Source organism: Crinia signifera, chromosome 2 (assembly GCF_055691185.1).
Source record: "Crinia signifera chromosome 2, ASM5569118v1, whole genome shotgun sequence".
Classification (NCBI taxonomy): domain Eukaryota; kingdom Metazoa; phylum Chordata; class Amphibia; order Anura; family Myobatrachidae; genus Crinia; species Crinia signifera.
Window position 1 is genome coordinate 233076857 of NC_139218.1, and position 26192 is coordinate 233103048.

A 26192-nucleotide genomic window follows, 5' to 3' on the forward strand; every position below is an offset into this window, starting at 1 on the left:
CACATGTTGAGATTTTGGGTAACAATCTTGACTTTATAGTCAAAATTGTTTGAAAAGTCAATCTCAGTGTTTCATTTGCTTGTGATACCAATATGCGGCCCCATGAGGTCAGTATCTCAAGGAAAAATAGACACTGCAGGCAAAGCAATGTTGTTATGTATTTGCCTTAGGCCACATAGCACTAAATCTACAAAATCAAATTGGGATCACAGACATCGATTGATTAGAACATGTTTTTAAGCGTTCTATCCCGATTCAATGCCGATGCGCGCTCCCGTTCAGCTGAAAGCCAAATAGACAGTGCAGCAATGACTATATAGTGCAGATTAAGGGCCTTATTCAGATCTGAGCTCAGTACAAATTTGTTTGGAAAATGGGCAAAGCCATGTGCACTGCAGGTGGGGCAGATGTAACATGTATTGAGAGAGTTAGATTTGTGTGTTATTTTGTTTCTGTGCAGGGTAAATACTGTCTGCATTATTTTTACACTGCAATTTAAATTTCAGTTTCAGCACACCCCACCCAAATTTAACTCTTTGCACGGGTTACTTCTGCCCCACCTGCAGTGCACATGGTTTTGCCCATTTTCCAAACAAATTTGTACTGAGCTCAGATCTAAATGTAGATAGTATGAATTGTATATAAGTAGTACAGAGTTAGCAAAGATTGCATAGCAAAGGAATCTCACCGTGTGTACACACCATAAGCTTTGCAGTTGCTGATGCATGCATAAATCAAAGTGCAGTTTATAGGAAAGGGGGCACCTTTCACATATCAGTCCATACTAATGTATTCAATTTAAATTAGCATGATGTATATGGCATTTGTTTGCTTTATATTTTGCCTTTTTGGCAGTAGCTTGTTTTTGGAAGTTGCTGTGGGAAAGTCTGTAGCACTTATATTACTGGTACCTGAACGGCCATGCAGTTTTACCAACTTGCAATTTAAGTAGCAGTTTTGTTTTGAGGTCATTTTAGATTAGTTAATGCTTCTAAAAAAAAAAAAAGAAACCTGGGTACTTGTTTCCTAGCACGGCGCCAATCGCATTGTATACCATATTGTTGTACAATAAAAAAATTGTATGGCATTGTACAGTATGTCATACAATGCGATGGTATACAATTTTTTTTATTGTACAACTTCCCAGATGGGTCCTTACAATGTTAAATGCCCCCCCACTTTCAACGCCAACCCGAAGCGAGGCGAGCCCGCGAGGGGCGGCGGTACGCATCCTCCGACCTTTTCATACCCCCACTATCCACGTCGGCGTGCAGTTGATATTATATAGTGTGGCGAGCCACCGAGCCCAAAGTGTGGAATACATGTAAAGTAATACGCGTCCCCTCACTGCGCTCACCACGCTACGGGCTCGCTGTGCTCGCCACACTATCTAAAATAAACTCCACGCCGACGTGGATAGTGGTGGTATGAAAAGGTCGCGTACCGCCTCCCCTCGCGGGCTCGCTGCGCTCGCCATGCTTCGGGTTGGTGTTGCTAGGCGTGGGGGTACATTTAACATTGTAAGCACCCATTAGGGTGCTTATACAATAAAAAATCGCATTGCATGTGATGCGATGGCATAAGATGCCAGATGATGAAAAAATTGGGCGCCGTGCTAGGAAACAAGTACCGAAACCTGTCATCAGATGGATTGGGCACATGTAGCCAAATTGTGAAAGTTAACATTTAAAGGTAGCTTCAACCCGCAAGCTCTGCGGTATTACACACCGTAGCTCTGGACTCCCATGACATTTTTTTTATGCACAAACATTTTTGAGTACAGGGCGAGATCTAGGCGCAAGGGCAATATATAGATAGATAGATAGATAGATATTCTCAAGCGAAGAAGCAAGCAGCGGCACTCTGGGAAATTTTCAAAAACATATATGTTGGCAAAACAGCATACCAACGTTTCGGGGTATGTCACCCCTTTGTCAAGGTGAATGTGCAATAACACCTTGACAAAGGGGTGACTTATACCCCGAAACGTTGGTATGCTGTTTTGCCAAAATATATGTTTTTGAAAATTTCCCAGAGTGCCGCTGCTTGCTTCTTCGCTTGATTTCTATTCGTCTGATCCTGAGGGCACCTGGGTCCTTTACCTGCTGGGGGAGTGCCAGGCCTTTACACAAACTTCTAGATAGATATAGATAGATAGATAGATAGATAGATAGATATATCTAGATAGATATATCTAGATAGATATATCTAGATAGATATATCTAGATAGATATATCTAGATAGATATATCTAGATAGATATATCTAGATAGATATATCTAGATAGATATATCTAGATAGATATATCTAGATAGATAGATAGATATATCTAGATAGATATATCTATATCTACCTAAAACACACACACCCCCACACACACACACACCCACACACCAACACACTCTCCATTCCTAAGAATGATGTGCAAACAGCACCCACTTCCCAGGATGGGGTGCAGTGGCCTGTGACCACACACTCTAGTAATTACAAACACAGGGGGCCCAGCACTCACTACAACAAACTAACTCACCTTAACATTCAAATAATAAATTAAATAAATAATGGGGTTTTCGTTCATGAATTGATCAATGCATTTAAGCTTGCAGCCCATCGCCAAGGGACCCCATTTCACTGCAAGTCCTACACTAATAACTGCTTTTCATGGGAACCTGGCACCTGCTTACACATCATAGCTAAAATGAACATGTGTTTTTTTTCTGGGTTAATGCTCAACTGCCAAGTACCTTATGGCTTTTATATTTTATTTATTTATTGCCCCTAAGAGTTGGAGTTTTCATGCCATTTTGAAAGGCAGCTGACCCACCCCCTCCCCCATGTGACTAGGTATTCACTCCATAGTGGAAGACCTTTAAAAAAAAAAAAGGGGGGGGGGGGGGGGATTAGAATGAGAAAAAAATGCATTACTTGAAATATATCTGAGAATGGTAGTATTCCTTTTAAATATTTTGTATATTCGGTTTGGTCTTACTACGTTTACCCTACATTTTGGTTTTCATTTTATTCATTAATGGTTTCTTTTACTTGTAAATCCATCCTGCACATGTAATTTAATTAACTTACACATCTTCATTTTCATATAAAGTCTTACTTTTTTTGTTTTTCATTAGTAGCCTATTAAAGAGTTCAGTATAAGGGTAGGAACACAGTCCTATACATTGTATGAGATGTAGTTATCAAAGTACATATTAACATATACTGTATGTTGTGTTCTTAATGTATTACAGTTCCAGTCTTTTGAAATTATTTGTTTGTGTACAGCATATGTAAAGTTTTAGCTTGTACCATGGAAATCTTCCTTACATAACTCAGCCCACATCAGCGCTCTGTGGTCGCATGGTAACAAAATTACATGGTGACCAGCATACATATGTACTCAAATGTACATGGTCATTTAGTCACAGGAACTTTTTTTTCTGTTGGCGAATGGTGAAGCCCTATTGTTTGCAGTAAAGCAGCTCCTCAGTATTACTGGGGTACGCACTAACAATGTGTGAACACAGTAGACAGGATGAATCACCACGAAAGCAGGCAGTGGCTGCTCACTAGAAGTGCACGATATGTTAGTCCGATCAGACCACATTGCGGAGTGTGTACCCCAGGATTGGCTGGTTGAAACCATTTTCACTAAAACATGGTTTAAACCCAATGGATTATTATTAACCACTTTTTTTTTTTTTTTTTTTTTTTTAATCTGTTCTGACTACAGGCATAACACCATGACTTCTTAAAGAAAAGCCTATTCCCTGGTATTATTCCACATTCTTATTGCTTGTGGTCTTCTAAGTAAGCTGAACCAATGCAGTAAATCATACACACAACAAAGATATAGGGGATTATTCTAATGTGATTGGTTCCCCGCACGTTTGCAAGGGGGACCGATGTTCTGTGTCTGCGCAGATGCATTTCTGCACATGTGCAGACACAGGGTGCGAGCGGGCACCGCAAACTACATGTTCGCAGTCCCGCTCACCCCTAACAGGGTGGGAGGCACAGCCCATGGAAACTACCAGCGTTTCATGGGCGTTCCCATTGTAATTGTATGGTGATGCAGGTGGCGGGCAGCTGACGTCAGGGGATGTGAGATGCCCGCCTGTTTCTCGCACAGGGCGCTCGTAGATCAGAGACATCCTAGAGGTGTCTCTGATCTGCGAGCGCTGGAGAAATCATTAGATTATGCAAATCATCCATTCGCAGCCATGCGGGGGATCAGAGGGGGGGTGGATTTTGCAGCCGTGTGTGTGTGTGTGTACCAGAATAAGGTCCATTGTGAGGTGAAGCAGATAAAAGGTGCTAAATCTGCCTAGCATCAAGATTTTTTTTCCCCCAACTATCCCATAGGACAGGGGTAAAAAAACGTTAACCCTAACAATCTTAACGATAGACAACACTAACATGTTGTGACATATTCAGTGCTAATGCTTAACTCATTTTTTGTATTTGTGTATTTCTCTGGAACGTTCTTTTGCATATTTACATTTTTTTTAATCTTCAATTGGTTTTATTGAATGATTTCAAATCATATCAAAGCCTAATGACTTTGGATTGTTAATGTTAGAAAGCATTAAATGTGGTTTACATAGAAACATAGAATTTGACAGCAGATAAGAACCATTTGGCCCATCTAGTGTGCCCTTCAGGTAATCTCATCTCTTATACTTAGGGGTGTTCCATAGTATTATAACAAACCGAATAAAGAAAGCTAATTATCGGGCACATAAAGGGATTAATTAAATAAAAAGGAACTCCACTTTATTGCTGCTCCCAATAAGTATTCTGGGATACTCCAAATAGAATAAAAAAAATATACAATTGTCTGGACAATTGATCAATAGAGCGCACTTAGTGGTTATATTATATTTGAATTAAGCGTAAATATTTCACAATACACAATAAGATTACCACATGTAACCTATAAAAGAAAATATGTGTATATGTTAATGGGTGCCGGATGGCTCCCCGACAGTCGGGATTCTGACAGTCAGTACTCCGATGTCGGAATCCCGACTGCTCCCTCGTGGGGTTCCACGACCCCCATAGAGGGAGAATAAAATAGGTGGCGAGCGCAGCGATCCCGCAAGGGGCTTCATTGCGCTCCCCGCGCTGTGCAGTCGGGATTCCGACGTCAGAGTACTGACTGTCGGAATCCCGACTGTCGGGGTATTATACCACACCCATGTTAATAGGCTGATTATTCACACTGAGTGTCATCCAATATCTTTGACTGAGAAACGCGTAAAGAAACAGAGCGTTTTTTAATCTCTGCAAGAAGCCTCATAGTCAGCTCCCTCCCAGCGTTGACATTTGGTGGGCATCTCACTGATGGTGCTCCCCCATATTCCTGACACGTGCCAGGTGAGCAAACCGTACGGACGACAACCACATACTATTGGAAACCTGTGTACCGATGTCCCTGTCTGATCATGGGTGAGTCTGACAGACTGTTACAGACTTCCCAAGAGGTCATTGTGCGGTAACACAGAGTAACCTTCATCTTATTGCACAGACTGGCCTGTTATTAGCGGCAATCCTGCGGTTTGAATTTACTCACATACCCTTACCAATTGGTTCGTGTTTGCATTATACCTGTAGTTGAGTGAATACTGTCCGGATATCTGGTCACACTAATTAATACCATCAAGTGAGGTTGAACATAGCGCTGAGAGACTTTATTGAGGTTTCTATGTGGGACTCAAATGTAATGCTATCAATTTAAATTGCTAATATTGAATAATCAGCCTTATTAATATATACATATATTGTCTTTTATAGGTTACATGTGGTAATTATATTGATTTTGTGTATTGTGAAATACTTATGTTCAATTAAAATATAGTCTAACCACTAAGTGTAGCCTCTAGATCCATTGTCCAGACAAGGGGGGGGGGGGGAGTTGGTTTAAACCCCAAAAACCATTTTTCTAACCTGGTGTACCCATTTGTTCAAAGATGGAATTTAGCAAATATTTAAACCATATTTTCCTCACGAAGCAAAGTATGGGTAGAGAGATGTTGCATTGGTATTTCAACATTCTATTAAGATAAATATAGGGCAGTGATGGCTAACCTTGACACTTCAGCTGTTGAACTACACATCCAAGCATGCCATGCTTCAGTTTTAGCATGGCCAAATAGTAAAACTGTTGCAGGGCATGCTGGGATGTGTAGTTCAACAACCGCTGATGTGTCAAGATTAGCCATCACTGAAATAGGGGCTTTTGTTCTTCAGTCTGTGTTCCTTACTCCATTGTATTTCCCAAAATCCTTTTCAACTTTGACTGCAGGCCTCTTCAGTTGTCTTTGTGTTATATAGGATTTAATTTTAGCCTATTTAAATCTAATCCTGCTGCCTTTTGGACGTGTGCAACACCTTCAAACCCAGAAATGGAAGGTATTTGGATGCTACAGAATGTGCAATGCTGACCATTGATTGAGCAGGCACTCCTACCAGTGCTGTAGCTATTCTGGAAACACTTATTTGGAATGGTTAACATGCATGTTTGCTGGGACCTTAGACTGCGTTATGTGGCAAGTTAACAGTGCCTCAATTACTATACTACAATATGGCCAGAATTCCATTAGCCACAGTAGGCCTAACAGGTCGAAAAAAAATACCTTCTTACTAGCGAGTTAATGGGTGCCACAACACTGTTAACATCTGGTGAAAAGTAAGTACAGCTGGATAGCCTCGGTAATGCCTGAGGCTACCTCCATTTTCACTGACTGTAATTTATCACGGATAATTGAATCCCGGATGTAACCCTGTATTTGTTTGCAGACAGGAGACTTTATTTTTGCTGTGTACCAAAAAATATATATATGGGTTGCTTTTAAATAAAAACCTTTTAATTAAAATGTCTGACATGGTGTGATAGTGGTGATATTGTTTAAATTCAAATTTAGCTTTTATTATATCAATAAACTTTTTATTTGGGTTATGGTATAGGATGTCAACACCTGAAAATGGTTGACCTACCACACAAGCTTAAGATCAACATGGGCATGGTCGACACTTTTTTTTTTTTTTTTTTGTCTCTGCCCTCTCCATACTTCGGGCACACTATTATCCAGTATTCTCGCTCTATGCCCACTTGGATAGAAAGTCCATGTCCTCTTTAAGCTTGTGTCGACCTATAAATGACGACCTATGCTCAGGTGTTGCCCATTGGTGATCTATTTAGACATTGTCGACCCAGACACCAGATAGCTTTTATTTTGATAAGGAAACCTATAAAATGATAATGGTTCCCTTAGGGCAGTGGTTTCCAAACTTCTTTGAATTACTGTAAATACCTAGAGTATAAGTTTTCATGGCACCCCTAGTTAAAGAGTCCTTGGGGTCAGTAACAGATGTCCTCCAATGAATCCTCAATATACCGTACAGTGTGCGATGCCTGCATGATTGATCCCCCAGGTCCCTTGCAGCTCTAGTAATGTTGAGATTTAAAAAAAAAAAATACATCTTCACAACACGATTTAGAAAGCATAAGGAGACTGCAAAAGTTGTACAAGTGTTCTGTATCAGACTAATCCACACATTATCCTGGCGTGTCCTAATTTAATTGCAGATAAGTTTTTCAGCAACAAAAAAATGCCTGCCACTAGAAGACTAACATGATTCTTGACCAACAGCACGGGGCACTGGTGTAAGTGCCCCTGAGGCACCCAGATTGTAAGCCACTGCATTATGGATTTATTATGAATCTGCATCTTTTTTAAGTCCCTCTATTTGCCAGATTGGAGGTGAGAATTTAAAACTACAGTCTGTGTAATGCATGCCGGTCTTTATGCTGACTGAATACGGTTTTCAAATTTCACTTCCAACTCAACGTGAATTGGCTGCTTACAAAAGCCGCTGCTTCATAAATAAAACCCTTAGATTAATTTTATTATACGGTTTTAATTGCCAAAGTTGAGTAAGGGCACAGTAGGCTCCACATCCTGAAATCGCAACTGGGTGGGCATTTAAATGTCTGTCTTGTTGAGATGGCCAACATCAGCAGCCTATGCAGCAAATGTGCACACAGCCAGATGTTCTGGTATTGTATATCTTAAGCATTGGTTGTGTTTCAGGGCTGACATGATGTGTTTGTGTATCTCTGATAGGTCTGAACAAAGTAGTTTACAACCACCTGGCTTGCTAAATATCAGTCCTTCGGTTGAATGGGTGCTGTATCAGCAATTGTGTACTGCTGAAATGTACTAGCTTTGGTGTGTGTGTTGTGATCTTGTTTGCCAATATGGTATACTACGAATTGTCTGTTATTCCTATTAAGGGGTTATTTACCCTAGGTGGCAAAACTAGTTTTAGTGCACCTTGCAGATATTTTTTTTTTGTTTGTTTTGGATCGGGGAAAACTTTTTTTTTGGTACTTGTTTCCTAGCACGGCGCCCGCGATTTTGATCTTAAGCATCGGGACCAAAAAAATTGCGTCCATCGCATGCAATGAGATCGATGCGATTTTTACATTGGAATCAATGTAAAATGGTCCCTGAGACCCAATTTTACATTGTGCCCAATGTAAAAAGCCCCCAAAACCCCAAATGTAATTGCATACCCCCCCTCATTGGTGAAATGCCCCCCCATTGTTAACGACACCCCACTATTGATGCCAACCCGAAGGGGGCCGAGCGCAGCGGTACGCGTCCTCTGGCCTTTTCATACCCCCACTATCCACGTCAACGTGGAGTTGACTTTATAAAGTGTGGCAAGCGCAGCGATCCCCGCGTGGGGACGCGCATAACTTCACAGGTATGCGCGTGGCTCGCTGCGCTCGCCACACCTTATAAAATCAACTCCACGCCGACGTGGATAGTGGGGGGGTATGAAAAGGTCCGTGGACGCGTACCGCCACCCCTTGCGGGCTCACTGCGCTCGCCTTGCTTTGGGGTGGCGTTAACAATGGGGTGACATTTGACATACTTTTAACACATGAGGGTGCATATACAATGAGAAATTGGGCCCATTTCCCATTGTTCCCTATTTAAAATCGCGTTGATCGCATCGTATGCCATTATAATGGCATGCGATGGACGCGATCAACGCAATGTTCTTATTGCCGGCAATAAAGCCCGGTAATTGACAGAATACAGAGTACCTTAACTTAAGGTATGCGATTGACCCCGACGGGCGCCGTGCTAGGAAACAAGCACCTTTTGTTTTGCAAATGACGACATCTTTCTTGCGTTAGAGGTCCTCAACATTAACCATAAAGCTGTTCAATTTAAGTACCGGATTTTAATGTCTATAGGTGCATGTACTGTAAGCTGATTAGTCCCTGAAATTGTCGTCCCGTATGAAAAGCTGCAAGATGGCAACTTTGAGTTGTTTTTTCTTTCTTTTAAATTAGTGATCGTGAATGAAATGAGTGCCCCAGCAAAGAGTCTGTCTTCGCTCTTATAATAATTGATAATGCTTCACCAACTATGGGTGCACCACTAACACAGAGATTGGGATACTGCCACAGTTGTATCTATGTAAATTAAATCTTGTTGGTATCTGATCACATTTACTATGCTGTATGTTATCCTGAAATTCAGCACGAAACATAAAAAACCCCACTTTTCTTTTATAAATGTGGCCAGCTTTTAGATGTGTCCTGACTAATATCCCTTACAAACAGGGGTATAGCAGTAGTGTGTGGAGCGATCTAGTTAAGCACAGATCGCTCAGCGCTGTGTGCTGAGCAATTTGTCACGGACCATGTTCTCAATTGAGAGAACACAGGCAATGACTACATTTATATACTGCACGCAGTACAAATCTAGTCAGACGGTAGCTTTGTATGGGACTGAATCGCCAGGGACCATACACACAACTATCAGTGTTTCATTTCTAAACGATCTAGACAGCTCGCTTAGAAATAGGGCTGTAATCGCCCCTTGTGTATGGCCCATAACACTTTAGCAGTTTATTTCTAGCTTCCAATTATTGTTCGTAAATGACGATAGGAGGGAGAGGATGTATGAAAGTTTGGAGAACAATACCTTCCTAACTCATTTTTCAAACACATCCTGTAGCATGGCAGCCAGATGCTGATTGGATTGGTATTTTCAGGGAGATTTATCAAAGCTTCATGAGAACATGCTAACCATTCATCTATGGCTAAGAATCCCAATAGGCCATATATTGGACAATATATTGTTCCAATGCGAATTGAAACAGTAGGTCATCCCATATCATTCAGTGTGCATATGCGATTTTGAGATCATTCCATCTAATGTACTGCATGTCACATGGGCCAACCCTGCTGACAATTGCATGCATGTGAATGTGATGGGCGAGCTGTATGTTGCACAGTCGTTGTGCAGTGTTTTAGGCTTGGAATATACTGTTCAATCGGCCCTTGGGTTGGCTGAGACATCGTCCTGGTGTGTACCTAACCTTGCTGTCCTTTTACAGACTGCTTGAAAACTGTCAGAATCTGGTTGACCCTTTCCCTCTCACCTTTATCTCTCTCCTAGGTTTGCTTATATCTGCTACTATTGTGTCTTTTAGATGAACGGGGATTATACCCTCTTTGGAGAAGAGTCTAAAAATAGTCAGAAAATTCTTTGGCACCCATCCACTACTGCGACTTCTGAGGGGAGATGTCGCAGCCGAGCCGCCCGGGTCCTTTTGCAGTACTTCTGCATGCGATTCCATTGCTCACTGTGGGATCCAACGGATCTTTGGTGAAGCAGTGACTATTTCCAGTTCTGATCCTATTGGAACGGGACCTTGATCGGAATGGCGGTTAAACACAAGCGATATGGTGCCTTTTCATCCGATTCATTGGCCTGATGCCTCGGAATCTTATGAAAAGGCACTAGTGGATGGGGGCCTTTAGATTTTAAAGTGAATGGCACAGAAAATATCTGCTTTCTGTAGAACACTTTTGATTACTCTGGTAACAACGTTGGTAGATCAGGACCAAGATTTGATATGTTTTTCGAGTTTTACACAAAAACATGACCACTATTTTGCTATATTTTTGTTGTAAACCATACAAGTACATTAGTCATTGTTTTGAAAACCGTTGTAACCTATTTATCGCATTTCTCCCTAAAAGTTGCATGTTTTGCATAGTGTTCCTATAGTTACCCCAAAACACAAAGCATAGTCTTCTCAGATCAGATTCTACATATAAAGAGTGTGCAATGGCAAAGTGAACGTGGATCTCTAGGTTGCAGAGATAGAACACCTCTGTGGGAACGGCTTGTTGATCTAGATTTCTATATAATGCTTCAGATCTTAACCCCTTCCCGACATATGACGTACATGTAGTTAGCTGGCTTGAAAGAGAGCAGGTAATGGCTGTATATTACAGCCAGGTACCTGCTCTCACGGCCACGAGCGGCGAGTTCGCCGATCATGGCCGTTTAACCCTTTAAGCACCGCGGGCAAAGCGCCCGCAGTGCTTAAATAGCTGATCGGAGGGGGGGCGCCCCCCTCCGGCGCCGATCGGGGCCCCCCGCGGCGAGATCGGAGGGTGCCGATCGGTTGCCATGGCAGCCAGGGGTCTAATGTAGACCCCTGTGCTGGCCATGTCAGCATTCCTATTACATCCTGCCTGAGGCAGGATGTAATAGGAAGTGCTGAAAATCACTATGTTCAGCCATAGAGCTCTATGGCTGAACCTAGTACAGGCGATCGCGCCCCCTAGTGGTCAAGTACACTAGGGGGCCTTGTAGTAAAAGTAAAAAAAAAATAAAAAAATATTAAAAGTTCAAATCACCCCCCTTTCCCCATTTCACAAATAAAAATAAAAAATAAAAAAAATAAACATATTTGGTATCGCCGCGTTCCTAAAAGTCCGATCTATTAAAATATAACATTAGTTATCCGCACGGTTAAAGGCGTAAACGGAAAAAAATTCCCAACGCCAAAACTACGTTTTTTGGTCGCATCGCCTAGCCAAAAAAATGTAAATAAAAGAGATCAGAAAGTCGCACATATTAATTAAAAAGTACACTTCAGCCCGCAAAAAATGAGCCCTCACCCAGGTCCGTAGGTGGAAAAATAAAAAAGTTATAAGCCGCAGAAAATGGCGACGCGACGCAAATTAGAAAAACCGTAAAATTTTCTATTTTTTTTAGTGGTAAAACGTAACGAAAACTATATAAGTTTGGTATCACCGGAATCGTAACGACCCATAGAATAAAGATAACCCATCATTTTTAAACGAACTATGAACTCCAAAAAAAACTTAACCAGCGCAAAATTGTGGAATTGCGTTTTTTTTCCTTTTTACCCCACATTGAATTATTTCCTGATTCCCCAGAATATTATACGGTATAGTAAATGGTACCATTAAAAAGTACAACTTGTCCCGCAAAAAAAAAGCCCTCGTGTCTATATAGCCGGAAAATTAAAAAAGTTACGCTTATTTGAACGCGAGGAGAAAAAAAAAAAGAAAAGTTAACAAAAAACGCCCGGTCGGGAAAGGGTTAATTTTTTGATGGTTAAAGCAGTATATTGTCCATAGAGCTTTTGTACGAATTTGCTTAAGATTTTTATATTTTTAACTTCATTTTTTTTTCTGATTTAACCTTTTCAGGCAACACATTTCAATCATAGGTTTCCAGCCATTAGCATCCCCGACCTAGCGTAACATTTAGACTAATCTGTTACCTTGCCAATTGTAGTTCTTCTCTATAACACCATACTACCTGCTGTGTTTAACCTTTATGCTTCCTTCTACTAAATGTTGATGGCATTTCTTGGTCTACATAAGGTCTTTTCTAGCGTTATCTACTGTTTTGTTTTTGCCATTTTCCAGCCAAGAGCAGTAGTAGTCTGCAAGCTGACGACTCTTCTGATGTGGTCATTGTGTATGAGCTGACTCCAACGGCAGAGCAGAGAGTAATGGCAGAAGAGCTGCTTCTCCCACCAACTTTCTTCTGCTACAAGAACACGCCTGGCTATGTCAGTGATGAGAATGACATTGATGGTAATTACTACTTTAACTCACTGTTGACTTGCCCACTTCAGATTTAACAAAGTTCCAGATTTTAAAAGCAATATTACTTAAAACTTTCTTTTATAAATAATACTCCCAACAGTCCTTTATAGAAATTGTTTTCATGCTACTTCTCAAGCATAATAGCACATTTTTTCACTTGTTTTTTTATTTGGTTTGTAGCCCTTCAGAAGATTACTTCACATAATTTAGCTTTAGGTATTCTATAGGTCCGTACACACTGAACAAAATACTAAACCATATACATAATAAAAAAAGTCATAACCTTTTCATGCATATAGTCTATTGTGTAGTCGCTATGTCGCTGGCGAAGTTCTTTCCCACATGTCCTCAGTGATATCCTCACCCCGATGCGGCTGGCACCGCCAAGTGTGTGCACTTGCCTATGCTGGGTACACACAGTGTGTATACAGCTTTAGTCTGACTATGCAATTTTTTTTATTTTTTTATGGCATTTTTGTATATTAACAAACAAACTAAATTTTACTTCTAGCCATGGCAACCTATATTCTTTTGAACTCCTTTTGGCTGGTCTTGGAAAGGAGTGCTGTCCTGAAAGGGCAATCCCACAAATGGCTTCAAGAAGACCGTCTGGTACTTATGTATTATCTGGGCTCCCATGTTACATGCACCCCATTTTTTCATACCCCTACTATCCAACTACGCATGGAGTTGATTTTCTATAGTGTGGCGAGCGCAGCGAGGCACCGTGCCCGAAGCTAGGCGAGCGCAGCGAGCCCCGCAAGGGGACGCGGTCTCATAAGAAAAACGGGAGCCCAGATATTACATAAGTACCGACCGTCTTATATGAAACATTACCATAAATGCCACCTTTATAAAAAAATAAAATAAAGGATAATATTGTAACATGCCTAATCTTCAACATTGAAATCTGTTGTATGTACGGTGTAACAAATTGGTACTTTGCATTTATATTAAAGTGTATATACCTTCTTTTAAATAGATGAGGACTTTGAGTCGGCAGTCAAGAAGTTAAATGGAAAACTTTACCAAGAAAATAAAGGAAAAAATCAAGCCACTACATCAGGTACACATGGCTCTAAGTTCTAAACTTGTTCAGAAAAATTACATCGCAAGCCACCAAACCTCCCAACATGACCCATTCCAGGAGGCACGCAATGCTCTGTTTCTGGGTTGCTTTCTTAATTTTATGATTTTGCCATCACCTGTTTTAAACAGGTTAATTGATAAGTAAGGTATTTCACCACAATTGATGGTAATTATTATTTAAGAGGAAAGTCCCAGGAATAGAGCATTCTGTCCCTCCTGGAGAGGGTCTGTTGGGAAGTATGCAACACTGCACTAGTGTTTAATTCCCTCCAAAAAAAGCAGTCAAGCAATTTGGTCTCATAAACCAACAGCTAAATATAGTATTATTGGCATTGTAATGGAAACTGCTAAGGAGGAATGGAATCTAGGAGTCACTATTTCAGGTGACTTAAAGGCAAGAAAGCAATATAACAAAGCATTGAGGAAGGGAAGTTAGATGCCTGGTTGCATACAGAGAGGGAATCCACAGCATTAAGAAGTAAGTAATAATGTCACTGTATAGGTCATTGGTACTACCTCATAAAGAATACTGTGTCCAGTTCTGGAGACAATATCTCCAGGAGGATAGAAATATGTTATAGACGGTACAAAGAAGGGCAACTAATATGGTATATGTCCTACATCACAAACCTTACCAGGAAAGACTAAAATATCCTAATATATATATTGGGAGAAGAGAAAGGGGGTTTGATAAAAAGGCTCAAATATATCAATGTCTTTAACAAGGTAAAGAAGGGGAAACCTTAAAAGTAGTATTAGGGGGGCGTGGCCTGGCACGCAAGCGGGACAGTCGCACCTTACAGGAGCTCCTGCTTTCAGCGGCCAGATTTCCCTTTCTATCCCTTCAGACCCTACCTATTCCTGCCCTGCAGCCTTTTCCCAGTCCCCCTGAGCACCCGACTTGCCTGGTCCCCGGCCGCGGAGCCGAGAAGCGCTTTTCAGCGCTTCTGCGGGTTGCGGCCTGGTCCGGTGGTTGGAGCCGGGACCTGGATTTGGAGGACGGAGACGGCGGCGTGCCCCGCGAAGCACGAGAAGACAGCTGACCAGCGCTGTACAGGACTGTGCCCCCCTCCGGAAGCATCTTCCGGGCTGGACGGAGAGTATACAGCCGCTCCCACCGCCGAAGCCGGAGCCCGCTCACGGAGCTGCAGCGGCTGACGTCATCCCCTCCTGCGCCCGCCGGCACTGACTCCCGGTGACACGGAGAGTCACTCCAGCGCCCGGTCTGTGAGTAACCCCCTGTGGGGTACGTGCATCACTCCCGCCCCATCGACCTCGGAGGTCCCGGCCTGCTGTAGGCCCCTCCAACTCCAGCTGCCATCGCCGTCTATAGGCAGCTAGGCCCAGGCCTGCTGCAGGTGTAACCCTTGAGGCGCCCTCATAAGCCTCCTGACCCGGCCCTCAGCACCGGAAGCCCCCTCCTCAGTGACCCAGCTTCACACCATCCCTTAGGTCTCAGGAGACCTGCTGGCTGGGCCACTGGACTGACCTGCAGGCCCTGGACACAGGGGTTCCTCCTAGTGCCTCTCATATTTAAAGGCACAGATCCCTACAACTGAGCTCCCTCCAGTCACCTAAATGTGAGCACTCTGCCCCCATGGCTGCCACTCTGTGAAGACCCCCCACTAGCCCCTCACATGATTAAGTGATCTGCCGCATTAACCCCCTCAGTACCACTCTCCTTTTCTACCTCAGCATTACATAAGTGCCCATACCCCATCATGCCCCCAAAGAAAGTTAAAGATTCTGTCCCTGCCAAGATATCTATGTCTTCCAGGAGAACATCTCAAGTCCCAATCGCTCACACGAGCTCCCCAAAACACATGCCAACTCCTCTGGGAGCATTTGGTGAGCTAAGCCCCCCCTCTGGAATAGTGGGGATAGACGCTGACTCAGACGAACCTGTGACAGTAAAATCCCTCTGCCAGGTTTTCTCTGCATTCCAGGCGGAGATAGCCAAGGATCTAAAACTTGCCATACAAGAGGTTAAAACGGAGCTGGTAGCGATTGGCGACAGAACGGATCATTTAGAGCGAAAGATGGAGGAGTTAGTCACGTCCCATAATGACCTTATATCCTCATACGACCGGCAGCAATTGGAAATTACCCAATTCAAATCCAAACTTGCCGATCTTGAGGACAGGTCAAGACGTAATAACGTCAAGATCAGGGGCATCCCAGATTCAGTGGCCAACTCTGAACTCGAGGGCTATGCCACCGCCCTGTTCCGCAAACTCCTGCCCTCCACAGACCCCAAGGATCTGTTGATTGACCGCATTCACCGCCTCCCGAGACCCAAAACAATTTCAGCTGATTTGCCCAAGGACACCCTCCTCCGAGTCCACTTCTTCACGGTCAAGGAACAGATCTTGAAAGCTGCCCGAGAATCAAAAAATACTGACACCCTGGGTGGCCTCCAGCTATTCCAGGACTTCTCCCCTGCAACCCTGGCTAGCAGGAGAGCATTCTCCCCTATCACCACGGCACTAAGATCCCACGACATCCGGTACCGCTGGGGGTTCCCGGTGAAGCTGATCGTATACCATGAAGACCTCATTTACAACATATCCTCCCTCGACGCAGGGATTAAACTCCTGCAGGAATGGGATATCTCCATCACAAGTCCCCATGAGCCGAAACGCCCGCAGACCCTACGTCAAGAATGGTCCGACACTTGAAAGACCGTGGGCCGGCGCGGATACCCCCACTTTTTGCGCAGTTGACTGCACCGATATGCCCCATGCTCCCCTCCCCGCTGGGATGAGGACTTGGCGATAAGTATCAACGTTATTGTCTATCTTGAGTAGTAGGGCCTTAGTCACTTGGACTACCGATACCAATGATATTTACTGTTACTTATGTTGGGTAGTTCCCGTTTACATATGCTGTGATTCCCTTTCTATAGCTGAATTTACCTACTCAGATATGTTATGTATAGTGTTAATATTGCTTCTAATGTTTTGTATGTAATTTGCTAGATTACTAGATATGCCTTATCTTATATTAGCTTAGTTGAATTTAAGAGTGGCGGCCTCCTTCTTCCTTTGTCCCCTAGGAACCAGGCCACCACCCCCGAACCTCCATATACTACTGCACAAAAACTCCCCTTCCTTTCCCTTGCAGTAGTCATGCGGGTCCCATTTGCTGGACCCTTTTGTTTTTTTCTTTCCCTTTACCTTCTTCCTAAATTCATTCTCTCCCCTCCCTCCTTCCCCCTCTGTCCTTCCGTTCCCCTCCCCTTCCCTCTGGACACCAACAATTCTCACTGCCCCCCTACCGGAACCACTGTACCCGACATAGTTATACTCAGGCTTTCCTTTGCGATCCCATAACCGCCTGCCATGCCTAATTTTCTTTCATTAAATGTTAAAGGGCTGAACTCTCCGAATAAAAGAAGACTGGCCCTCTCTTACTTCCGTAAACAAAAGGCGGACATAATCGCCCTCCAGGAAACGCACTTTGCTTCCCCTAACCCTCCCATTTTCAGGGACTCGCATTACCCCACAACCTACTACGCTAATGGCCCCTTTAAGCGGAATGGAGTAGCGATCCTATTTAACCAGCACACCCCCTTTGCCCTCCACTCCCAGACAGCCGATAAAAACGGCAGATATCTGATATTAACTGGCCTCCTAGACGACAGACTGACGACTATCGTCTCCGTATACGCTCCCAACACAAACCAAGTATCCTTCCTCCATAAACTCTTATCCCTCGTTCAGAGAACATCGAAAGGCTCCTTGATATTATTAGGCGACTTTAACTTAGCTCTAGACCCTTTACTGGACAAATCCCGGCGCCCTTCTAGCCGCCAATCCCCCAGCGCCAATCAATCAACAGCCCTACGAAACCTCCTTCTAGAATTTGACCTATGACACCTGGAGAACAACTTACCCGTCCAGTCGAGAATACACCTTCTATTCCCCGGTGCACAACTCCTACTCTAGAATCGACTTTACCCTATGCGATAAATGGTCTCTACAACATACCTCAGGGGTCGACATCCTCCCAATCACGTGGTCCGACCATGCCCCCGTTATGTGGCAGTGGAATTTCCACCCGTCCAAATTACCTCCCAGACCATGGCGCTTGTTCCCACACCTATTAACGGACCCTTTGGCCAAGGACTTCATCCTAAAGGCAATAAACTCTTACATGGCCAACAACTCGCCATCCGACACCTCCGTTACTAACCATTGGTGCGCATTTAAGGCAGTCACTAGAGGAGCTGCCATTCAGGCCGATGCCAACCTGAAGCGCAGGACCATAATGACCCAAAAAACGTTAGAAAGAAAACTGGCTGCTTTAGAAAACCAAAACAAGACGTCCCCATCTAGCACCTTAAAAAAGGAGCTGGCTTCAGTACGCAGTCAACTTCAAAAACTACTCCTCTCCCGGACTCAGTCTGCCCTGAATAGGTTAAGGCACAAATTTTATCTCTCTGGCAACAGATCAGGTAAACTGCTAGCCCGGAAACTTCGTGCCCAACAAGCCAGGAACAGAATTAAATGTATAATCTCCCCCAACAAAATCAAATTTAGCAACCCTAAAGATATTGCAAAACAATTTGCGGACTACTACTCGAAGCTCTATAATCTCTCCTCAGACCCCTCCACATTACAGCCCTCTGGTGACAGTATTTCGTCCTTTCTAGATGGTTTACACTTCCCCTCTCTTTCTCCAGAACAGTCGGACTCCCTTAATGCCCCCTGGTCTATAGTAGAAATCCAGACAGCCATTAAATCACTCCCTCGTAACAAGGCCCCAGGTCCAGATGGGTTCATCACAGACTTTTACATCACCTTCAGCGACCTCCTATCACCGTACTTAACTGAACTGTTCAACGAAATGTCCTCCATGGGGCATGCCCCCACGGAACTATTAAGAGGCCCGCATAGTAACCATCCCGAAACCAGGCAAAAACCCCGCCTTCTGCCAAAACTACCGCCCCATTGCCCTATTGAATAGCGAGATTAAACTATATGCCAAACTAATGGCAACCCGGATTAATCAATTCCTGCCGTTGCTGGTACACCCGGACCAGACAGGTTCGTCCCGGGGCGACAGGCCTCGGACAATACCAGACGAGTGTTTAACCTGGTTGACTCCCTCTCTGCGGAACAGGGCCTCCTCCTCCTATCATTAGATGCTGAAAAAGCATTCGACAGATTAAACTGGCAATATATGTGGGAGGTATTGTCTAGATTTGGTTTTAAGGACCGAACCCTGACGTCGATCATGTCACTGTACAGCTCCCCGACGGCACAGGTGTTCAGCAACGGCTTTCTATCCAATCCTTTCCAGATCTCCAACGGCACGCGGCAGGGCTGCCCCCTCTCCCCTCTTATTTTCGTCCTCTCCATAGAACCACTGGCTATGTCTATCCGCACCAACCCCAACTTACCTGGTCTCAACACAGGCCCCACTAGTCATAAACTTAGCCTCTTTGCTGATGACGTTCTACTCTTTGTGTCCGACCCCGTTAGGACCCTACCACTTATACATGCCACGCTTGCAGCCTATAGTGCAGCCTCCTATTACAAACTTAATACAACCAAGACTGATGCCCTCCCGATTAACCTAGCAAGCTCCTTGCCTCTCCTGAAATCTATCTATAACTACAATTGGCAAGAAAACTCCATAAAATACCTAGGCATACACATACCCCCAAACATGACTTCTGTTTTTGAGGTTAACCTGACCCCCCTCCTCACCTCCCTTTCTAAGTCCTGGCTATCATTTTAAATTTCATGGATGGGTCGAATGGCGGCGTTTAAAATGTCCCTTCTCCCGAAACTAATGTACCTATTCCGCACCATCCCCTATGCTTTCCCCAAAAGGTCTCTGCAACTTGCCACCTCCATACTAACGAAATACGTTTGGTCGACCAAACCTCCAGCAATGGCTCGTTCCAAAATGTCGATCCCAAGAGCCTTTGGGGGCCTAGATCTCCCCGACCTATTCCAATACCAAGCAGCATGTCTGCTAGCGCCAATTAGGCACTACACCGAACGCGTTGCCCCCAGAGCATGGGTGAACATTGAACAAACCCATTGCCCCTCGGTCCCGCTATCTGATTTATTTAAGATCCCAAAACATGTTAGACCCCCCTCCCAAACCTACTCCCATCTACGACTGCCACCCTCCATGCATGGGACCAACTGCTTACTACTCTCAGAGCCCCGACAGCCCTCATTCCCACCCTACCCATTACTACAGTGGCAAAACTAATATCGAATCTTAACCTAAGTGTATGGAAAGCCTGTGGAATTTCCTCTCTCTCTGGGTGACGCCTTGGACGCCCACTCATTACTCCCATTCCCTTCCCTGCAGGAAATCTTCCTGCTTCCCGCTTCAGAAAACTACCACTATTTACAATTAGCCCACTGGTGGAAAACCCACTTCCACAACTACCCCCCATCGGATGCACATTCACAAGCAGTCCTTTCCCGTCCTTCCCTGACGCACTCCACAGGGGACATCTCCTTCTGGTACAGAACCCTAAAAACCCCCCGTGAGTTTATCAAAACCTCTGCTCATAAGAAGTGCGAGACAGACCTGGGCGTCCAGTTTTCACCCCTCCAATGGCAACGGATCTTCTTGTCCTCCTACACAATGTCCCGCTGCCTTAATCACATAGAGATGCATATCAAACTCATTAACCGGCCCTACTTGACACCTGACCGCCTCCACACTTTCTGGCCATCTTGCTCTAACCAATGCTGGCGACAATGTGGGAGTGTAGCTAACATATACCACACCTTCTGGTCCTGCCCCAAACTCCGGGAATACTGGGAAGAGGTCTTCAAATTAATCTCTACAGTACTCCAAATTACTCTCCTCCCTGAACCAGCTATTGCCCTACTCCAGGTGTACAACCAGGAAATCCCGCCAGGGAAAACATATGTCCTCGGACACATTCTCATTGCTGCACGGGCAAACGTAGCCCAGCAATGGAAGCAACCCTCCCCCCCCTCCCTTCCTTCAGGTTATCCTAAAAACGAACCACCACTTCCATTTGGAGACCAGCTTCCTTCCCCAGTCGCTAAAACCTTCCTCTCCTCATTCCCGATGGTCCCTTTGGCGCAGATACATGACGGGGGGGCGACGGAGCTGGACTCCTCCCCTCTGCATCTCCTGCACAATTGCCGCAGTTCAGCTTGAACGAACAACCTGATTCTCCCCCTCCTTAGGAACATGATCTAAGTAGTTGCCGTCCCCACCTCTGCCCCATACTGTCTTATTTGGTAGAAGTGCTTGAAGTATGTGGTTTGAGCCCTGTGCCCAAACTCTTATCGCTGCCATGTGCCTCTAGACATTCCCGTTGCTTCTCTATTTGGTTCGCTCTGGGTAGCGACATGTTATGTTTCATGTTATGCTATGTTATACTGTATCTGCTGTGGTGACTTCAATCGTGTTTGTTGTCCAGCCCCTTCCCCCCCCCTTTTTTACCCTTACCCCCTAAGTACTCCTTCTTTTTGTACCCCATATAACCCTTTGTACCAATAAAAATTTATTGATGAAAAAAAAAAAAAAGTAGTATTAGAATATAGACACATGATGAAACTGGGAGGAGGTATGTTCAAATGAAACGGGAGGAAAAATTACTTTACAGAAAGGATAGTGGATGGGTGGAATTGTCTCTCATTTGAGGTGGTAGAGGTTAAACAGTAAAGATTTTAAACACACTTGAATATACCATATCCTCACAAAGAATTAAGGAACAAATAGGGATAGGTTTTCAAAAGGTAAATTAGGGGCAAACTAACCAAGGGGCTCTTAGCTGCTCTCCAGTTTTATGGGGTAAATTTACTGAAGCTTCTAAAATGAAGAGTTGATGTTGCCCATTGCATCCTATACAATTCTGTCTATCATTTCTCTATTGCATCCTAGAAAAGGATAGAAATAATCTGATTGGTTGCTATATTCAACATCACTTTATTTTTAGAAGCTTTAGTAACTGTACCCCTTTGTTTCTGTGTGCAGTAAGTGAACATGTATCATCCTTGTTTTCTAGGAAAGGTGCGATGTTTGCCACTTGTTTATTGTAGAATTTGCTTTGGTTTTAACTCTTGGGGATCAGTGGGATTTTTTGCCCTCTCATGGCTAGGCATGTATCTATATAATGGTTCTATGGTCTATCCTGCAGCCAAAAGGCATTGGAAGTGGGAGCCAATGCGTGCTCCTCAGCAGCTTGCAGTGCTAGGTAAGCAAGACAGGCCTAGGAGAGCCATTCAGGGACTGGAAGGAGACAGACGGCTGTTATGGGCAGGACAGAGCATGAGGCACACGGAGTTGACCCAGTATATTAGTCTATTTACTAGTATTTTTTATGATGGTTGACAAATGGGGCTTCTTTTTAGTAAAATGATTCTTTTATGTACTTCGTAAAGGGAGTCACTAAACTATCTTTTAGGAACGTAATGCAAGCCCAGAAGTATAATCTAAAGCAGGCATGTCCAACGTTGGCCCTCCAGATGTTTTGAAACTACACATCCTAGCATGCTTTGCCACAGTTTTGCTAATAGAGAATGCTAAAACTATTGCAAGGCATGCTGGGATGTGTAGTTTCAAAACATCTGGAGGGCCAACGTTGGACATGCCTGATCTAAAGTTTCAGTCTAAATTCTACCATATACTGTACGGTATAAATAACAAGTGTATTCTCAGAGTACAGGATTTCTGTTAAGTGAGCAGTGCCAGATGGGAAGTTGCTTTCAAAAAGAGACTTTTAAAGCCGATTTATTTTTGTACTATAGGATTGTCAGTATGCATATTCAGGTAGCTAATGTGGCTACTGCCACATAACGTGAATTTGCAAGCATATTTCATTTTATAACTGTATAATTTTCGTGATCTATTCCTTATAGTAATGCTTTATTGCCATTAAGCTACTCCATGCTTAGGGATGTGTGTGGATGTATTCACCAGTTAGGAGGAGTTGGCACTGTTCTTTCTGTGTTCTGTCCACTCACTTCAGTTGTAAATCTTTCAGGCCACAGTCAACAACCCGCCACAGAGTCTGAGAAGGAATGTGTCATAGTCTGGGAAAAGACACCCACTCGTGAAGAAAAGGCAAAAGCTGAAACGCTGAAGTTGCCACCAACCTTTTTCTGTGGGCTGAGCAGTGACACAGATGAGGATAAAGATAACTGTGACGACTATGAATTTTCAGTTAAGAAGGTGGTGGACTCAGAAGTAAGCACAACACTTCTTGGCACGTCTCTCAGACCTCGGGGCAGAGCGCATTTCCGCTCATGTGTGAAACGGTTGTGTGTGTATGTTTTATGCAACATGCTTAAGGAGTTCTCAGGAGATATTCTAAACTTGCTTGCTTTCCCTATAGAAGCAAGCATAGCTCACTTGTAGCACATGAAGACTTTATTTAAAAACTTGAAAACAGATGAGTGGTTGTGTGCATCTACATATCAGGTGGTAGGATAGTGGGATACTGACTGAGCCCATGAAAAATGTGAGAAAAATAAAAAAAATGTTGGCTAAATAAACAATGGTTTGGCATGCGGTAGGTACAAGTTAAGTGAATATGTGCAATATGAATGTTGCCTTAAAAATCGGATGTACATGGTACACTTTAAAATTCCCTCCATTCATTGTAGAGACATTGTTTATGGTTCCTCTGCTGTAATGTTTACATTTGACACTAAATTGTTTGCTGCTACGCTTTTCATGTACAGTATGTTTATTTGTTGTTGTCATATTTAATTGTGTTGTATAGTGGTCAGGCATGAAGTGAGTTGCTTGTCATTTGGCTTTTATATTGCATTGTGTCCTACATGGAGGCCTTGCCTCATTCATCGGCTGTTTTGTAACTGGTATGTGTTTTGGTATTGTACATATTTGTTAAATATTTTAATTTTATCAATCTTGAGTATAGTATGCTTATATCATACGTTCTGTAATGCCATTTGGGGAATTTATCTTAAATAAGCCAACAGCTCACATGGTACTTTACTTAATGTCCCTGAATATATGCTTTGTGTTTTTGTACCTCACAGCCCCCCAATTTTGTGGTATTCTAGATGTTTCTGATGATCCTTCTATACATGCAGCTGCAGAGCGATTGTAGAAAATGGTTTCAAATATACCAAAATATTTTGCACAGTTAGCTAAAGATGTTTTCATGTACATCTAGCCTCCGTTAGAGTGCTTCTAGTGCAGCGTGTCTTTTTGCAACTTTTTTCCATTGCAAAATGGAGTGAATAAAGACGCACAACCACCTTTTGTTGTTTAAAATGGTATGTGGCATTCCTATATTCCGTATTTGACTGTGCTATTAAGAGTTACATTTAAAAAAAAACTACCTATAACAAGTGCACCACAAACAGACCCTTTTTCTGTTGACCTACCTTTCTAGCACATTTGTGTTATTTGTAAATAAGTCATGTTATAGCCTTCTTTCTACATTCTCTCTCTAACCTGGCAACCATATATACATATAGATACACAAAATACAGGAAAGAGGGATCTCTTGTTGCAATTCAGTGTTTTTTTTTTTGTATTTGACACCTTTCTTGTCAGTTTCTTCTTTTACACTCCAATAGTTACTGGCAGGATCTCAGGTAAATCATTTTAATTAAGAGAGGGCTTGATTGGGGAATTTGGGATTGTAAATATGTCTATATGTTTCTTAAATGGAGTTTCTGAATACAGAAATTCCCATGTGTTCATATAGGAAATCCATAATCTGTACATCTCAATGCTAAAATAATTTACTTTTGTAGTAAGGGATCTGCTTTTACTTTCCTGACCAAATTGCTTTCTGTGATTCTGCTGTAAATGTAAAAAAAATGAAGTCTCTATTGACGTATAAATAAAGGTTTTTCCTTTTTGTCCTCTTGCTCTGCAGCATCTTGTTTTCTTCCCACCTATTTTTCCTTTGTACAGTGTTTAACAATTGTCCGTATCTGTTATAGTCCTCCTTTTAATTCCAGTATTAGGACTTCTTTAAAATCTTGCTTTGAACTTTGTGCATGTTCCTGTCCAGGGGTATTGCCAGGCTATATCCAATACTTTCAGTGCTTTTGCTTCTTTTTGTTATGGGTTTGCTATACTTTGAGTATTTGTGGACTTTGGAGTTACAGTAATACCCAATTTTAAAATATCCCCTAAATATCCCATAAAGGAACGTTTATTCTACATCCTCTTAACTGATTGGTCCTCAATAAGCTGTAATCCTTGGTCAGTACAGTTATTAAAAAGGTTGGTGTATTTGATTAGGTATTGAACGTAGAACTGTTCTATCTGAATATTACCTCTAACCCCCTCCTCCTCTCCCTTTTCCTGTGTTGTTGTGTTTTTATTTTTTTCCCCATGTTTTTCTTCCTCCTGTGTTAGTATGCATTGGCCCTTTTATACCACTTCTAAAACAGTTGCACATCTGTCTCAAGCATGCATATTTTTCTTAGCTGTTCTACCTGTCCTCTACTCTTCAAAATGATGGAGACTAAAGGTGTTGGGGAGGAGGAGAGGAGGACAGCATGTTGTTACTGTGGCTGCTTTGGTAGTTAGTGCTCCTGTATAGAAATATAAATCATTTAAAAGCAAGCTGAAGAAAAACAAAGGAAGTGGCAAATGCTTAATCTTCTTGTCGCTTGCCACATTGATTTATGATCAACATTAGTTTTCCCTGGGATTTTTAAGATCAAGAATACATTGAGTTTTGTAGAACATTGTGTACAACTAAAGTGGCATACAGACGTAGATCTGTGTGCTAAGCGATTTTGATAAGCCCATGGGGAGCACATACAGATGCAGTGATTTTGTGCTGAGCGACTTTGCTAAGCCCATGGGGAGCACATGCAGTGATTTTGTGCTGAGCGATTTTGCTAAGCCCACGGGGAAGCACATGCAGTGTTTTTGTGCTGAGCGATTTTGCTAAGCCCATGGGGAGCCTCTCCTGTTACCGCTTGAAGTGCTTGCAATCACTCTACTAGGTCACCCCTCATCACCTGCCCCACTGGCAGCCACTTCTCCACCATATGGACACACCACTAGAGAGCGAATGGCGGAATAAGGTACAAAGAAACGTCGCAAAATGAATCCCTCCTCACCCTGTTGATGCGCCCAGACACAAATGTAAAAAATTTTAATAGCTCACATGACTAAGTTGCGAATGCCGCCCA

General features: G+C 43.1%; 1 protein-coding gene across 1 annotated transcript in view; it reads left to right on the forward strand.

Moving 5' to 3' along the window:
• The window catches only part of LOC146060618 (E3 SUMO-protein ligase RanBP2-like), a 71492-nt gene that overhangs the window by 38124 nt on the left and 7176 nt on the right, over positions 1 to 26192 (forward strand). The window contains exons 21-23 of the mRNA XM_083174017.1: positions 12778 to 12948; positions 13943 to 14026; positions 23045 to 23247. Of these exons, the coding sequence (XP_083030143.1) occupies positions 12778 to 12948; positions 13943 to 14026; positions 23045 to 23247 (458 nt within the window). The remainder of the gene's footprint in view (positions 1 to 12777; positions 12949 to 13942; positions 14027 to 23044; positions 23248 to 26192) is intronic.